This window comes from Quercus suber, unplaced genomic scaffold (genome assembly GCF_002906115.3).
Source record: "Quercus suber isolate HL8 unplaced genomic scaffold, Cork oak 2.0 scaffold_49, whole genome shotgun sequence".
Taxonomy (NCBI): Eukaryota; Viridiplantae; Streptophyta; class Magnoliopsida; order Fagales; family Fagaceae; genus Quercus; species Quercus suber.
Window position 1 is genome coordinate 1,219,997 of NW_027069514.1, and position 18,159 is coordinate 1,238,155.

Below are 18,159 nucleotides of genomic sequence, written 5' to 3' on the forward strand. Positions count from 1 at the left end.
TGGGAAAATGCTGGCCAAAAGTACAGAATAAAAGAAAATAGGTAGAGAGAAGAGCTCAAGAACCTCTAATCTAGTACTGCGATGATAGGTATGTTACTTTTTTTTAATCCAGTAAAAAAAGAATTATGTTACTTTTTTTCTTTTCTTTTTTTTCTTTTTTGCTTAGCAAAAAAAAAAGGGGTATATTATATGTTCTTTTGTTTGTCTGTGTGCAAGTAATTTGGGGTGGAGGGGTCAGGGTGTTATCACAATGTTATAGCAAGATAAGATAGGGCACAAAAATTACACTAGGAAAAATGAATTCCTCATTTTTAAAGAAATTGAGTGCCAACAATTATCTGTTAAATAATTGTAGACAAATTGCTATTGGGCATACCTTAGGATGACAAAGCAAATAGGCATATGAGGATATATGTGTGGGAATGTCTTAGCAAGTTGATTAAAGAAGTGTATTATTTGATCATAATTCAACATTCTCTTAAAGAGAACTTCAATATGCCAATGTGTCCACTAAAGAATGAAATAAAACTGTAATCTGGTGTCATTTAAATGAATGAGCATATAGTTATGGAATCCTATCCTTCGTAATAATTGAGCAGCTAAGGTATTGAAATATTTGATGCATATCTACATAATACATAATTAAATAACTATTTAATTCCTTTATTCCATAAGCTAAGATGAATTATTTATAGAATCATCTTCTTATTCATTATGAGACTAAACTAGATTTCTACTTTTTTTTTCTTGTCGACCTTCAACTAGATTTCTACTTTAGAAAACACAATTCCGAATGAATAAGAGATCTAAGGTTCAATTTTTGCCTATACGAAAGACCGATTGGGGTCTTAATCTAATGATAAAGAGCTATCATCAAAAATAAACATCATAGGTTGAAACTCTCTAAAAAAAAAAAAAAAAAAAATTATTTGGGAACCATCTTCTCAAACCAAAGTGTACATTGTCAAATTCATTGTGTATTAAAATCTCAACGTGTATTCGCTCAAAAAATTAAAAAGAAATTAAAAAATCAATGTGTATTAATCCTCTCCATATATTGTTTCTCTTAATGTTCATTTGGGTAATTGTAGTTTCCGATAATTTATTTATATAGTGTTTAATAAAATTACTAACTTAAACAAAAATTTACGCACTTGCCCCCTCAAATTTTAAAATGTCACCTCTTAAATATACTAACAAAATCCAAAGTCCAAATATACTAACAAAATCCAAATTCTCCTTTAAACACACACTAAATCAATAGAGATCCACATTATAAAAAATAAAAAAAATAAAAATAAAATAAAAAAAAACAACAACAACAACAACAATAATGTCTGCACTCTGCATTACTGCGTGTGTGCTGTGTGTGCATCTATCCTTAGCGCCGCCTATCCCCCCGCATGAATCCATGGGTTTCCGCTCAGCTCAGGCTCTTGCTTCAATCCAAACCGGCAACCCAGCCATTGGATCTCTCTCTCTCTCTACTGTTAATGCTTAAGAAATTGCAATTTACTTCGGTAGTTTGCTAGTTTACCGTGGGGCGTGGGCTATTTTACTATGTGCTATGTGTTATACTCTTATGCAGGTTTTTTTTCTTTTCTTAAGTTATTTCAACTTTGTTAACTTTCAGTTTGAGGCTGCTATTAGTGCTATACAATAAGAACTTGGTTGGAAATCTTTTTATATATAATATAATATAATATATAACTTCTTATTGAGTGAACATATAACACTAACAATATTGTTGTGAGTGAATCTTTATATATATATATATATATATTATTAAGTGAAAGTGTCAAATTAAGCAAATATATATTGTTTTCTTATAAGTTATAACTTCCTACTAAATTTTGACAATCGATATTTCGTTAATGAACAAATCGTACTAGATTACAACCATTGATATTTCGTTAATCAACAAATAAAATCAGTCAAACATTTTTCAAAATTTGACACTATTTAAATATAAAATTTCTATCTCTACCACTGAATTGGATCAAATTCCTGCTTACCTTTTTCCTTCTCTTTCTCCAGGTCCTTTTATAGATACCGTCCATCCATTCTTATGGATGCGTTATGGCATTTTGCACTTTCCATCTAAAAACCACGTGACAATGTTCATGAGGACAACCTCATCTAAGCATTACCCTTTTAATTAAAACTGTACGTTTCAAATGTGTCAACTAACCATTGATATTTCGTTAATCAACAAATAAAATCAGTCAAACATTTTTCAAAATTTGACACTATTTAAATATAAAATTTCTATCTCTACCACTGAATTGGATCAAATTCCTGCTTACCTTTTTCCTTCTCTTTCTCCAGGTCCTTTTATAGATACCGTCCATCCATTCTTATGGATGCGTTATGGCATTTTGCACTTTCCATCTAAAAACCACGTGACAATGTTCATGAGGACAACCTCATCTAAGCATTACCCTTTTAATTAAAACTGTACGTTTCAAATGTGTCAACCTCAAACCAATTTACACCATGAGAGACAACGTGGATATAAGAGAGGACCTTTTCTTTTTTCTTTTTTCTTTTTTCTTTGTTAGAAACAATAAAGGAGAAAGACTTTCCAACCCATTCACATCCCAAACAAATTGCATCTTACACCAATTTTTTTTATGATTTGGTCATGTGGGTGTCCCCACTTTTTATTTCTCTTAATCTACACCGTCCATACCATTTCCCTTACCTCTATTTATACTTCCTCTCAGTTTCATTTTCTGTCCCAAGCTCTTTCTCTTCTTTGACACTAACCAATCACCTCTTTCCCCTGCTTATATCCCCTGCATTAATTATATCTCCAAATTCTCCCTCTTTTAGCTCATCATGGCTTGCTTGGAGTTGAGTAAGGGGGTGAGTAAAAGCCTCATATTGTTCTTTTTCTCCATAGATAATTATTAACTCATTTTCTCACTCCAATTTTTTTTTCTCTCTCTATCATGTTTGTCTTTGAATTTTGATTGGTTATATACAGAAAGAATTGTACATGCATTCTTAGAGCAAAGTTGTGTGATGATAATGATCACATCTACTATATATAATTTGAATTTCTATTGATTTTGTTTTTATTTTTCCCAAGAACTTGCAGGGTAAGTTCAAAGAAGATCAAGACGCATGCACTCTTGATGGAACTGTTGACATGCATGGTCGCCCTGCAATCAGAACAAAATCTGGACGATGGGTTGCTGGAATTATCATACTCTGTAAGTTTTTAACACCTCCCTTAGTTTATTTTCCTTTTCTTATTGTTTATAGGACTTTTCATTAACTTTACTAGTTTATATGACAAACCCCCTTTTCAATGATCTCTTCTTATAAGCTGGTATGCGTAAATTATAAAGGATCTTGAAGACCTTATAATTCATATAATGTTAACCATTTTTTTTTTATAGCTTTTTCTTTTTTTCCATATTCCTCTATATTTATGAAGTCATGGAAATCACTTTCAAAGATCCTCCACTTTTTAATTCCCACCAGAAAGAAAAGAAAAAGGACCAGCATCTGGCCTCCTAGGATTATGGATGCATGATAGAGGCATATTCATCATGTTTCTAATATTGCTTAATCCCAACGCACTTGAGAATTTACTGAGACCCATCACCTATGCCATGCATTTCTTCATAAATACTACAAAATACATATACATGTGAGTGATCAGTGTGCGTCCAGTTCTATAATTTTGCTGGCACTTTCAGATGCAACAACATTTAAGGCCATTCAAAGAGTTGAGTGAGAACTTTGTCTTGATGTCACCCTTTTATATATATATATATATATATATAAGCAGTTATAACAAAAGCTTTGATAAGAGCTCCTTGTTACCAAATCCCACATAAGGACAATAGTAAAGTTGAAAAATAAAGGGTTGGTGTTACATTTGGCACTCAAAAACCTAACCAGGTGTTCGCAAACTGCAACAGCCTTGTTGCATGTTGAGCTTTAGCCACCTACCCCCACTATTTGAGATCTTCATCATAACCATGCTTCCCTCATTGATTCTCTCTCTCTCTCTCTCTCACAGAGCGAGAGCGAGAGAGAGAGAGAGCATGAAAAGGGAGCTGGTAAAAGAAATCTAGGTAAGAAAAGCATGCACATTAAAGACATCCCTGACACGTAAGCACATCTTTTACATGACGTGGGTCTTTGCCACGTGTCTATTCGTCTCTAACTTACATTAGAGAATGTATTTGAAAATGAAAGTTAAGCCCACTCAACCCCCACGTGAGTTTGGCACCACCGTTCATAGCCATGTCTTCCCAATCCAATTCCTTTGTCAAAATTTTCAAAACAAAAAAGCAAATTGGAAAAGATAGAAAGAAAGAGATCGAATAAGTGAGAAATTTGGTGCGTCCCGCACGTGTCTGTTAACAGGAAAAACTTTTTAGGGCAATTATAATTTGATTATGTTGTTGCACTAAAAGTTAGGTAATAAACAAAAAGAAAACACCAACAAATAAAATAATAATGATGACAAATATAGTTGTCTTATGTCATATGTCATAAACATTGTTTTCTTATATGTAGTTCCATGTTTCTAACTATCTTTGCTGAAAAAACTAATTATAAAATATAAAGTATTCTTGTAAATCCAAAATAACTTTATGATCATACCCAGCTTTCCCAGTTTTTTCTTGGGATTGAGGGTCCTTCCTTCAAACTTGAGCAATTATAAATTTTAGTTATTCTTGTAAATCCAAATTAACTTTATCATATATACCAGCTTTTCAATTTATTTTCCTTTTTAGGTTTAAGGGTCCTTCCTTCAAACTAGTGGTAGTTTTTTTTTTTTTTGATGGGAAACTAGTGGTAGTTGTTTGTATGAAGTCTAATCATATATGTTATATTAAAGTGCGATTGACAAGTCCTTAAAAAAAACCTTTAAAAAAATTAATTTAAGCAAATAAGAAACCAACAAATCGTTTATCCAAATGCACACTTGCCAAAAGTTTGTCTCTTCTCCAATAGTATTGATTTTAAATTCCACTAGCTGGCTAATTGAGTAATGACATGAAATTCACTTGCATACAATATTAGTGGAAGAGAATTAAAAAGAAAAAATAAATAAATAAACATTTTACTAATACCATTTGAAAGTGAAACATATGGTCTTCAAGTAACTTGTTACAATTCACTACGGCAAAAGAGCCAAGGAGCTAATGTGCTTGCTTTATTACTCACGAAAGATTCTAGGAATGGTCTTTACCAAGCTTTTAAAGAAAGATCCTGAAAATATATACCTCTAATCTACTTGTCAAGTTGCTAAAACATTTGGTTTTAATGCACATGTATCATATAGGATGAATGGTGCTTATTAATGGCCAACCTATCTTCTAGACAAAAGAGTCAAATTAATTGAGATGATTGTAACCGTTCATCTATAGGAAAGACACTGGCACACTGCACATGCAAAAAGATGTGACATTTTGGCCATGCTTATAAGTTCTTGGCATGCAATATTTCTAGGGATGGTCTTTACCAAGCTTTTCACATCCTCTAGGTGTAAGATGAATTGATATTTTCTTGACCTTAACTTAGCCACTTCAAGGGGTACGTTATTCTGAATTAAGCCAAACAAACTGTTCTATATCCTTGAGTATACAAGCCCATAACTTTGTGTGCGTATGCATTTTAAATAAATGTTCACCTAACTTAAATTTCTCAAGCAAATGCGATTCTTAACTTTGTGTTCTGCTTTTATTTTTTGTTCAATGAACCAATAGTGAACCAAGGTCTGGCTACCCTAGCCTTTTTTGGAGTGGGAGTGAACCTGGTGTTGTTCCTGACAAGAGTTGTCGGTGAAAACAATGCTAATGCTGCTAACAGTGTGAGCAAATGGACTGGGACAGTTTACATCTTTTCTCTGATTGGTGCTTTCCTTAGTGATTCCTACTGGGGAAGATACAAAACTTGTGCCATATTTCAGGTCATCTTTGTCATAGTAAGTGCCCTGAATTTGCTATATATTTAATTCCTGGACTGAATTATAACCACAGAGGAGAATTGAGTACTAATTTTCTTCCCATTCTTATGGTAACTATATATGTAAATGATGACAGGGTTTGGTATCACTATCTTTATCATCATACCTTTTCCTGCTCAAGCCTAGAGGTTGTGGGGATGAATTAACTCCATGTGGTGCCCATTCTAGCATGGTGATGGGGTTATTCTACCTTTCTATCTATCTTGTTGCCCTAGGAAATGGAGGGTATCAACCTAACATCGTCTCATTTGGGGCTGATCAGTTCGATGAAGAAAACCTCAAGGAGGGGCATTCAAAAGTTTCTTTTTTTAGCTACTTCTACCTAGCTCTAAACCTTGGGGAGCTTATCTCCAACACCATACTGGTCTACTTTGAGGATGAAGGGATGTGGGCTTTGGGATTTTGGGTTTCAGCTGGGTCTGCATTTGCAGCACTGGTCTTGTTTCTTGTTGGGACCCCAAGGTACAGGCACTTCAAGCCGAGTGGCAACCCTCTCTCAAGGTTTTCCCAGGTCATAGTTGCCGCGGTGAAGAAATGGAGAGTCGAGGTGACATCAAATGCAAAGGATTTGTATACTGTGGCTGGAAACGAGTCTTCCACAAATGGTAATAGGAGAATACTTCACACCCATGGATTCAAGTAAGTACAAGAGCATGATCATTAGCATATATATACTACCATTTACTTCATGTCACTAACCATTACAATGCTAACTCTTTCATATCTATATTATAGGTTCCTGGATAAGGCTGCATTTATCTCATCAAGGGATTTTGTTGACCAAAATCAATGTATTCGCAACCCATGGCGCCTCTGCCCAATTACCCAAGTGGAAGAAGTCAAATGCATTCTGAGACTACTTCCGATTTGGCTCTGCACCATAATATACTCAGTAGTCTTCACACAAATGGCCTCCCTCTTTGTGGAGCAAGGTGCTGTAATGAAAACTACTATCTCAAACTTCCGAATCCCACCTGCAAGCATGTCTAGCTTTGACATACTCAGTGTGGCACTTTTTATCTTCCTTTACCGGCGAATTCTTGACCCACTTGTGGGTAGAATTAAGAAATCAGATTCCAAGGGGTTTACTGAGCTGCAGAGAATGGGAATTGGCCTTGTTATAGCAGTGATGGCAATGGTTTCAGCTGGAATAGTGGAGTGCTATAGACTAAAGTATGCAATAAAAGATTGCAAAACATGTGATGGGTCAAGCTCCTTAAGTATCTTTTGGCAAATTCCTCAGTATGCATTCATAGGAGCTTCTGAAGTTTTTATGTATGTGGGTCAATTGGAGTTCTTCAACGCACAGACACCAGATGGGTTAAAGAGCTTTGGAAGTGCACTTTGCATGACATCTATCTCGCTTGGGAACTATGTGAGCAGTTTGCTTGTAAGCATTGTTATGAAGATATCAACTGAGGATCACATGCCAGGATGGATCCCAGGAAATCTCAACAAAGGTCACCTAGACAGGTTTTTCTTCCTTTTAGCAGCCTTGACAACAGTAGATTTGGTTGTCTATATTGGCTCTGCTAAGTGGTACAAGTGTATCAAGTTGGAAGGGAAATTTGAAGAGGCAGATGAGGAAGATGACATTAAAGTTTGATGTAAGGTCTGTGGTACCCAGCTTATATAAATAAGAGAAAGGAATGGGGGTTGCAACAAGCACTTGCATAAACACTTCATGCTTGAAGATATGTGGAGTAAGAGAAACATGTTTTCTTCCTACCAAGTCTCTTATTACGTTCACTTCTAGCTGTTTCTTACTACTACACCTAACTCAATGTAGTATAATAGTATTTATCTCCATGCTCTAGGGACTATGAGCTAGCTTAGCTGATATAGTGTTGGGTTTGAGGAGGTGTAGTTTCTAGCTTGAAGGCTTTTAGATCATCTTCCAACATCTTTGTCATCCGTTGGTTCCATTGCCACAACGGATTTAACTAATCTCAGAAGTTTTAGGGTAAAAAAATGACTTGGTTCTCTGTATAAAGTGCACCACATCTTTGCGTAGGAGCTACTCTTTGAACATTAATAGATGATTCCCCCTTCCACTTCAAATGATTTTGGATCTTTTAGTTGCAAATAATTAAGTATATATCTAGCTATATATATAAAATCGCATTGTTATTATCTGAATTGTTTTTAGCTTATCTTGCTAAAAACTGAAAATAATAAATAAATAAAAATTTCTAAGTTACTATTCATTGCTGGGTTACTATAGCTTTGCCTTAATGCATGGTTCATGTCCTATGAACAGTGCAAGAGGCACTGGTCATAATAAAAAAATAAAAATAAAAAAAAAAAGCCAAATGCAAACGCGTTAATCCAAAAGGCAAACCAAACGGAGCTTTAGTGCATATTTGGCATGAATTATTTTTGCCAATTTATTTTACTATTCAATTTATTTTTTCTACTATTCATAGGTCTCGCTACACTTTTTGGTACTATTCATAGGTCCCACTGTACTATTTCAGCTAACTTTTACCTTTATCTACAGTACTTTCAGCAAAAAGTTCTCAGTTTTAGTAAAATAAACAGATCCCAAACAGACACTTAATAAAGATTTTTTTTTGCACTATATTCCCAATAATCACCTAGCTTTAATGGTTCTCAAACTAGTTAAAATCAGCTCGAGTTCAAACTAGGAAGAAGAAGTCACAAGATTGTTAGTATCCAAAATTAACACGATGATTTGATTTTAGAATTAGCTGCCCTAAATTAATATCTATTGAGGAGCCTTTTCACTAGTGCAAAATTAACCTTTTGGACCACATTGGACAAGAGTAACATGCACTCCCCACTTCGGCAGACCTCTACCCTGAAGCATAGAATATAACATTTTACTTTAACATGATTATTCTGTTGGAAAACATGGTTTTGCATCTCATACAAAATCAAACAGCAAAAGCAATAAATGATCTACTCCATTCATACAAGACAAACATTCAACCTTGAGTTATAAAATAAAGAATAAATTAAGAAACATGCCTTGATATAGTGAAATTTAAAAGAAAGAAGAAGATTGATCTTCCCCAAAAACTGCCACTAAAGGTACATTTGATTTTTAGCAACGAGTGCTATTGCAGCAGCTCTTCATGCCACCACTGTAGTGCCGCTGTAGATACACCTTTTAGAGGCGGTTTTGGTTTAGTGCAAAGGGCATAAAACCGCCGTCATACGACGTTCGAATTCGTGTCAATTGACTTTTAGCGGCGGGTTATGTACGCCACTATTGGTGTCCACCTTTAGCAGTGGGCACACGGCACCGCTATAGGCAATCAATTAAAACATACTAATTACACATTTAGCAGCGGGGTAAAAACGCCGCTATATGTGCATGTCTTTAGAGGTGGGTGGAAACGCCGCTATATGTTCGTACCTTTAGCGGTGGGTAGACATGCCGCTATAGGTTTTTTTTTTTTTTTCCCTGTAGGCTTTAAAACCACTGTTTGCATCAAATATATTGTTCAGACCTGTTTAAAACCTGCAATAGTTTTAGCTCTACTAACACAATACCACAAATGTAATTAACTAACAACACCACAAATGTCTCCAAACTAACGTAATATTAACATAGAAATATATTATCAAATACATAAAGTTGTCCATAACCACCATCATAAGATTAACAAAAAAAGATGTGGTCCTTTGAATAAAACAACCGCTCAAATTAAGCTTATACTATAATCAAAGTTCCAAAGTGTTTAAAAATATCTTTCAACACTTGCAAAAAATGCGGTTGTTCTTCCATAGTTCTTTGTACACAAAAAAGTCCTCGAACACCAAGATAAAATTTATAAGCTACTTGGTTGATGGGATGTGGCTGACGATTTTTGGAGAGCTGGAGATTGTTGGGCCGAAGGAATATCCTACATACAAAATATGATTACTCAGTAAGTGCGTATAAATGGAATAGAATGACAAGAAAATATTACCAAGGCAAAAAATGGGAACAAGTTAAATGAAGACATGTCTCTTATGTTTTAAACCTCTAAAAGTCATTTTAAAATTGACATGTCTCTTTTTAATAGGACTTACTCTTTTTTGATTAATATAACTAATTCACTTAATGATAATTGGGATGAATTTATATTAATTCATAGGCCTTCTTATAAGTGGAGGGAAAAATTAGTACAATTCATATACGTTTTTCTAAATAATAATAAATAAAAAAAAATCACTTATTTCTCCCACATTTGGGAGCCTTTCTCCATAGGTCCCTGGATTATGGCCTAAGTGGCCTATAGGCCTAGGATTAGCTCTCTCCCAAAATAAATAAATAAAAAGTAGCCAAAAAAATATGGCAAAAGAATATGTTGAGCGAAAATTCTTATTTGATGTCAATTTGTTAATTTATATTTTTAAATTAGCTCCATTAATTTTAAATAAATAAAAAAATCAAATGGTAATACTATTAGTCTACATAATTATGTAGAGTCTTCTCAATACTAAACTCTCTCCCTTTAATAAAGTAGGGTCCTAGTTAAGAAAAAGTGTCACTACACAAAACTATTACTTTGATTATTTACTTTAAACCCCAAAATTTATGGCTTATTCAATTTTAAGCTATAAGTCTAACTGTTAATATACTTGACCAATAATTGACATAAGTAAAAATAGATAAACACAATAACAATCCCAATCACAAAAGAAATCAAGCACTCACAACAATAACGAAGTGCTTACAAAGAGAAAAACATTGACTAAGTCTTTGTTAATATACCTGATTGTATTGGGAAGAAATTTGTTGCATTTGTTGAAGCATGCGAGCCATTCTTTGCTCCATTTCTTTGAATTGACTAAGTCTTTCCTTCCTTTCATCAAAACTTGCTAGTTTCTCCTCCATAATAGCCAAGAAAGCCTTTAGTTGTGCATTTTCGTTGTCCCTTGCTTAACTTGAGTGTATTTCAATATCCGTGAGAGCACTCTTGCTACTTCGACTACTTGGACTTGGACCAAATCCTATCCCATAAGCACTCTGTCTTATTCAGTGTGCAAGCTTACTGGTCAAATGTGTTTATTCTACCCAAGAGCACTATAAAAGAATTAGAATAGAAATTGTCTTCTTTCCTGTGGAAAGGGACTGAGAGGAATGGGACGGGCTAAAGTTGCCTGGAATGAGGTATGCCAACCTAAGGCAGCATATGGATTAGGCAATCATGAAGTTTATTTGGTTTCTATTTACCCATGCTGGCTACTTGTAGATTGCTTGGGTCAAAATTCCTCTTCTTAAGGGCCAAAGTTTTTGGATCATCAAAGCTCCTCAATGTTGTTCTTGAGGGTGGAGAAAAAATTTAAAACTCAAAGCTTTGACAAGTCCCTTTATAAAGCTCCTGGTAGGGGATGGATCTAGCATTATATATGTGGCATGACAATTGGCATCCTGATGGCCCTCTTTATCAAAAGTTTGGGCATAGGTTTTTTTTTTGTTTATGATGCTACTAGTTCAATTAATGCTAAATTGTCAAGTGTGATTCAATACAAAGCTTGGAATTGAGGAAGTGCAAGGTCTGATGTTCTTGTATCAATTTTAATTAAATTGCCTTTGATTGATATTGGTAAGTGTGACAAAGTTGTATGGATTCCCTCAAAATCAGGAATTTTTTCTATCTCAAGTGCTTGGGATCAAATTAGAAAAAGGAAACCAACTGTTAGTTGGTGGAAGATTACATGGTTCACCAAAGCTATCCCAAAGCGTGCTTTCATCACTTGGCTGGCTATTTGGGACAGACTCTACCTATGACAGGATTGCTAGTTGGGGAATAACCTGTGATCCTTTATGCTTGTTATGCAAAAGAAGCTCTGAGAGTAGAGTGTTCACCTTTTTTTTAAGTGCCCCTTTTGTAAAAGACTTTGGAGGAAAATCAGGAACTGGTGTTATTGAGATAGGCTTGATGAAGACTGGTAAAATCTCACCAATTGTGCTGCAACAAATTGGAAAGGTAAAAGCTTAAGTGCTGACAGTTGCAGATTGGGTTTTACTACGTGTATATACCACATATGGGCGCAAAGAAATGCTATAAAGCATTTGGGAGCTATTAAAATAGAGGATCAAATTGCTGGTCTCATAAGGAAACGGGTGAAGGCAAGGATTGAAACTAAAGGACCATATCTTAGGTTTGGTATCAACCAAAATATGCATCAGCTGGGGTATTTCTAATTTTGTGCTCATGTCCAAGGATTTGATTGGAAGGCAGAATTCTAGCTAGCTCTTTGTTACTTGTTGGTAGCTTAGTCCTAGTTAGCTGTGTTGTTTGTTTGTTATATTTTGTAATAGATTGTATGGTGCAAACCTGCACCTAGTTGTGTTCTTTGAGTTTTTGTTTTGGTTTGCACTTGTTTGTTCAGGTGCTTTTCCATTGTTACTCTAATCTTTTTTGCTGGTTGAATGTTCCCTGTTGTAGCCTTTGGCAAAAAAAAAAAAAAAAAAAAAAAAACTAATGATGCTTTGCCGCACTTTCTAATGCATTTGTTTTACAATAGAAAAAGGATTAAATTAAATAATAAAAAATTAAAATAAACTAAAACATTGTTGCCATAGCTAGCTTTTTCCTTCAACCTCAGGGGAAAATGAAATTTGATGATGTCTAAGATCTGAATTCTATAAATCCATGCACCCAGTTACAGCCTTAAACTATGTGTGTAATATAGATTACTGGTATTGCCATTCCCATTAATAAGAAAGCATCTCTTTAGTTAACCTGCTAGGTTACAAATGATGTGAACCTAATGGATATGTTATACAGATCTACAAGTTGTGTGCATCGAGTCCATTGTGATAGAAAAAAAAAAAAATTCGTGTTTTCCTAAATGGCCGACTATCTTGCTAATTCACAATTTCCACCCCTTGCAAAAATGGAGTGGGCCGGTTATTAGTCTATTCATTATAAAGTGAATGAATTTTTCCTTTTTTCGAGCTTGGGATCGGTTGTGAACAAAAACAAAATATATGACATTAAGCACAAAAACAAGGAACTCCCACTTACTTCATTATTGACAAATTGTGAAATTATCATCCATTTGAATAGATGCATCATCAAACTATTGAAAATAATAATCTTTTTTTTTTTTTAAATGCTTCATGATAGTCTAGTTTTATGCAAATCATATCCAATCTAGTTACCAGCCACTTCATTTTACAAAACCAATGGCAAAAACACAAATAATTTAATATGTTCATTTTTGTATAATTGGAACTATGACAAAAACAACTAGTATCACCATGTGTTAACACTGAACACCATTTTTTTTCTTTATCCTACACCAAAGAGAAATTAAAAGAACATATTTTCTTTTCAAACTATTTATTCATATAAAAAAAATTCAGCCTACACACAAAAAAAAAATATTAGGTTTTGGCTTTTTTGGAATGTAACATCAGTCTACTCTCAATGGTACATGCAGATAATGCACAAGCATTAGAAATATTAACTATTAAATCAAACACCAAATCCTCATGCCAAACTCAACTACAACAAAGAAATTCAAATAAATTGAAGATATAACAAAGTGAATGAAACTAAAACTAGCAAATTAAAGAAAAAGCTACAGAAGCACCAAAATATTGCGTTCTGAAACCCTAGAAATCCAACCGGAATGCAAAAAAAAAAAAAAATCTCAATTGTTATTAGTGATTAAAGTTTCACTAAATGCCAATTTCGATGAAAAAAAAAAAGTAATGGGTAGTTAAGAAAAGTTGTGATGTGCAAAAAGGTGTCTACTACTCGGTGAAATTAGGGTTTCCCTAGATGTTTGCATAAAAAAGCCAACGTGATAAGACTAGAAAAAGTAAAAGTGAAAAAGAAGCATTACCGGTTTCAATTCAATCTCGAAAAATAACATCATCAGCGATCTCCATCAATGGCTTCAAGCAATCGGGGGCGATCTCTATCATTGCCCTTGCCCTCTCTTGCTCGTCCCTCTCTCTCTCTCACCGATTTCCCATGGGTGCGAGTCATAGTGCTTTAGCGGTCACTGTGGGTCACTTGGTCATGGTGGGTCTAGGTCGTGGGTTACAATTTAGTCGTGGATCGGATTTGGTGGTGGGTGAAATTTTGTGATGGCTGGATTTTATGTTTGTGATGGTGGTTATTTTGTGATTTGTGATTTGGTGATTTGGTGGCTGGGTTTTTGTTTTGTGATTGGTGATTTGTAAATTGTAATGGATGGGTTTTGGTGGTTGTTTTGTAGTGGTGGTGGCTAGTAGTGGGTTGATTTTGGGTTGGGGTTTACGGTGGTGGCAAGTGGCTGGGTGATGGTGGCTGGTGGTGACTGTGGGTTTGCTGGGTTAGGTTTGCTGTGGGTTGGGTTGGCTAGTGGTGACTGTGGGTTTACAATGGTTTGTTTTTGTTTGTGATTTGGTGGTTGGGGGTTGGGTGGTGGTGGTGGTTGTGGTTGTTGGTGGTGGTTGTGGCTATGGGTTTGTGGATAGTGGTAGAGATGAGACAATAAAGAGATTTTCAAAGTGTTTGAGAGAGAGAGTGTGTGTGTGGGAGACTAATGAAATGGCTAAAAATGAAAAGGGACAAAAAAAAAAACATAGGGAAAATTAAGGACTAGGTGGGGGCAATTTAAGGGTCTATTGCGGCGGGTCATTGAAGCATAACACCGCTAAAACAAGTCTAGTACGCCGCAAAATACTAGAACTATTACGGCAGGCCAATAGAACACCGCAATAGATCTCATGTACAACGGCGGGCCAAAAACACGCTGCAATAGACGACATATAGTGGCAATTTTCGCACCCCCCACAATAGCTCGTTTTTCTTGCAGTGTGCCTAGACATGACTAATAAATTCTAGCTATTAGGGATGGCAATAGGGCGAGGCGGGGCCGAAGGATGGGGTTTTCATCCTCATCCTACCCCGCATGACAGGAAAAACTTTCTCACTCCATCCCCGCCACTTGGGGCCCTGCGAAGCCCCATCCCACCCCATAAAACTCTACTTTTTTATTAATTTTCCCTACAACTAGTACAATTTTTTTTAATAAAACCTATTTCATTAGTAAAAATATACTTGAAATTACAACTAAATTTATCCCATCAAATCAAATCAATTTTTAGAAGAAAAAAAAATTGAATAATATATCCAAGTGTTTAACAAGACCAAAAAAAAAATAAATCTTATAGTATAATACATAACAAAATAAAAGCAACGAGCCACATTAGGTAAAATAAAATAAACTAATATTGATATGTTTGTTTAAATAATAGGGTTTTAGGGTATATAAAATTTACAATTATAACTCTTAGCAACGCGGAGCGGAGCGAGGCTTAAAAGTCTAAACCCATCCCCGCCCCGCCTCATGGTGTAGGGCTAAAATCTTGCCCCATCCCCGCCCTACCACCTTTGCGAGGCGGGAAAAACCTATGGGGGCGAAGTAAGGAGGGGCAGGTTAAGCGGGGCGGGGCAAAATTGCCATCCCTACTAGCCATGTAATTCCAATTTTATGCATGAAGAGGGTTTGGCAACCTTCCCCTTCAGCTTTTTCTCAAAACTATTCATAAATTGAATGCTTAATTAGGATGAGCTTGCAAACAAATTTGAAAATTAAAATTTTAACATTCTCTAGGCGTTGGATGAATTGATATGTACTTGAACTCAACTTGGATAGCTACTTCTTGGGTCCTTTCATCTGAATTTAGCCCCTCTGCATAACTTTTTTATGTCCTTAAATATTTATTAGACATAAAATTCTGGGTTGTATTTTTTTCAAACAAAAACTAAAATTGGAATTTGAAGTATATAAAACAATCTGTATGCAACAAGTATTTCATTTCCCTTATGATTTCAATTTAAAAACAATGTGCGATAATGTATGTAGGAGTTTTTATCCTTCCCTCAAATTCGAAGATCAAGCCTATAACTTTGTGTTCTTAAATAAAAGTGGACCCCATCAAAAATAAATAAATAAATAAAAGTTGACCAGGCTTAAATTCCCCATGCAAAAGTGACTCCTTACTTTGAGTCCAAATCTTCTGTCTCATCAATTGTGCTCCACTTCATGTTCCACCAATAAAACTTGGACAACTAGCATCTCTCATTAAATGAGATAATTCTGACTTTAATGAGAGAGGCTAGTTGTCTCATTTAATTAGATATTTCATTTAATGAAAAAGGTTAGCTATCTAAATTTTATTGGTGGAGTATGAAGTGAAGCACAATTGATGAGACAGAGGATTTGGACTCCCTTACTTTGTACTCTTCTTTATTTTCGCTCAATGAATCAATAGTGAACCAAGGTCTGGCCACCCTAGCAATTGTTGGAGTGGAAGTGAACCAGGTTTTGTTCCTGACAAGAGTCTTAGGTGAAAAAAATTCTGATGCTGCTAACAACGTGAGCAAATGGACTGGGAAAGTCTACATCTTCTCTCTAGTTGGTGCATTCATTAGTGATTCCTAATGGGGAAGATACAAAACTTGTGCCATATTTCAGCTCATCTTTCTCATAGTAAGTTCTGAATTTGCTAGCTATTTAATTCCTGCTGTAAATTAACACAAGGAGAACAAGTGACGGCCTTTACATTCTTAGGGTGCGTATATGCATTTGATGACAGGGTTTGGTATCACTATCACTATCATCATACTTCTTCTTACTCAAACCTAGAGGTTGTGGAGACGAAAAAACTCAATGTGGTGCCCATTCAAGCATGGGGATGGGGTTATTTTACCTTTCCATCTACCTAGTTGCCCTAGGAAATGGAGGTTATCAACCAAACATTGTTACATTTGGGGCAGATCAGTTTGAAGAAGACAACCCTAAGGAGGGACATTCAAAAGTTACCTTTTTTAGCTACTTTTACCTAGCTCTAAACATTGGTTACCTCTTCTCCAACACCATACTAGGCTACTTTGAAAATGAAGGGATGTGGGCTTTGGGATTTGGGTGTCAAAGGGTCTGCATTTGTAGCTCTGGTCTTGTTTCTTGTTGGGAGCTCAAGGTACAAGCACTTCAAGCCAAATGGCAACCCTCTCTCCAAATTTTGCTATGTGATAGTTGCCGCGGCGAATAAATGGAGGGTTAAGCTGTCACCAAATGCAGAGGACTTTTATGTTGTGGATGGAATACAGTCTTCGACAAATGGTAATAGGAGAATATTCCACACGCATGGATTCAGGTAAGTAAAAGAGCATGATCATTAACATATATAATTCCATTAAGCTCGTGTTACTTGGCAAAAGATCCATCAAATTGCTTAATTTTTAATAGGAAAAGATTGTGTTTCATGATATATTAAATTCTAAGACCTCTAAAAGTTATTTGGACCAACATGGTTTTCCAATGTTCAAGGTAGGAATCTTGATAAGGTTAAAACTAGTATTGCCAAACAAACCAATAATTATTCAAGCTAAACCCACATAGAAATGATAAAACGCATGTGACTATCCATTACAATGCTAACTTTTTTCATCTTTATTATAGGTTATTGGATAAGGCTGCATTTATTACATCAGGGGATTTTGATGACCAGAACCAAGGCTGTTTACAAACCCTGGCGTCTCTGCCCAATTACCCAAGTGGAAGAAGATAAATGCATTCTGAGACTACTTCCAATCTGGATCTGCACCATAATCTACTAATAAACAGTCTCCACACAAATGGCCTCTCTCTTCGTGGAGCAAGGTGCTGTCATGAAAAGTACCGTCTCAATTAAACTTGCAAATTCCACCTGCATGTCTAGCTTTAATATACTCAGTTTGGTAGTTGTTATCTTCCTTTGCCAGCGAGTTATTGAACCACTTGTGGGAAGAATTAAGAAATCAGATTCCAAGGGGCTTACTGAGCTTCAAAGAATGGGAATTGGCCTTGTTATAGCAACGATGGCACTGGTTTCAGCTGGAATCAGGGGCGGAGCTAGGGGGGTCCGAGGGGGGCAGCTGCCCCCCTGGCTTGCCCAAAAGAAACCCTTAGTTTCATAGCTAATGCTTATGAAAAACCCCAACCTATTTTTTTCTTTTGATAGAAATAGCAATCTAGATCAAAAATCTTCATTATCTTGTGAGGAATTCCATCTAACCAAAAGCTCTAATCAATCACACTTAATGATAATTTAGACAACTAAAATTTCACTTTGTTTCTTTAGCCTTGAAACAGAGCATAACTCTACCTTCTAAGTGAATAAATAAGTAACCACAAGTCCTCCACTAGCATGCCTTACA

The 18,159-nt window shown here is 35.5% G+C and overlaps 1 protein-coding gene and 1 pseudogene across 2 annotated transcripts; both read left to right on the forward strand.

Moving 5' to 3' along the window:
* Positions 1–2,724: 2,724 nt before the first annotated feature.
* LOC112005475 (protein NRT1/ PTR FAMILY 7.3) lies at positions 2,725–8,059 on the forward strand. 2 transcript variants are annotated; one of them, XM_024037726.2, is made up of 5 exons: positions 2,725–2,868; positions 3,095–3,218; positions 5,736–5,953; positions 6,072–6,634; positions 6,731–8,059. In XM_024037726.2, the coding sequence occupies exons 1-5, from the start codon at positions 2,842–2,844 to the stop codon at positions 7,599–7,601; spliced, it is 1,803 nt and encodes a 600-aa protein (XP_023893494.1). In that variant the 5' UTR covers positions 2,725–2,841; the 3' UTR covers positions 7,602–8,059. The 2 variants fall into 2 exon arrangements, with proteins under 2 accessions (XP_023893494.1, XP_023893495.1); XM_024037727.2 differs by having other exon boundaries at positions 3,104–3,218.
* A 6,193-nt stretch (positions 8,060–14,252) lies between these two features.
* LOC112006411 (protein NRT1/ PTR FAMILY 7.3-like) lies at positions 14,253–17,919 on the forward strand (annotated as a pseudogene).
* The last annotated feature ends 240 nt before the right edge of the window (positions 17,920–18,159 follow it).

Coding starts and splice junctions, on each gene's coding strand:
- LOC112005475 (XM_024037726.2), top strand. CDS start 2,842: ATGGCTTGCTTGGAGTTGAGTAAGGGG. Junction 3,219..5,735: donor TGCTGGAATTATCATACTCT/GTAAGTTTTTAA, acceptor ATGAACCAATAG/TGAACCAAGGTCTGGCTACC. Junction 5,954..6,071: donor TTCAGGTCATCTTTGTCATA/GTAAGTGCCCTG, acceptor AAATGATGACAG/GGTTTGGTATCACTATCTTT.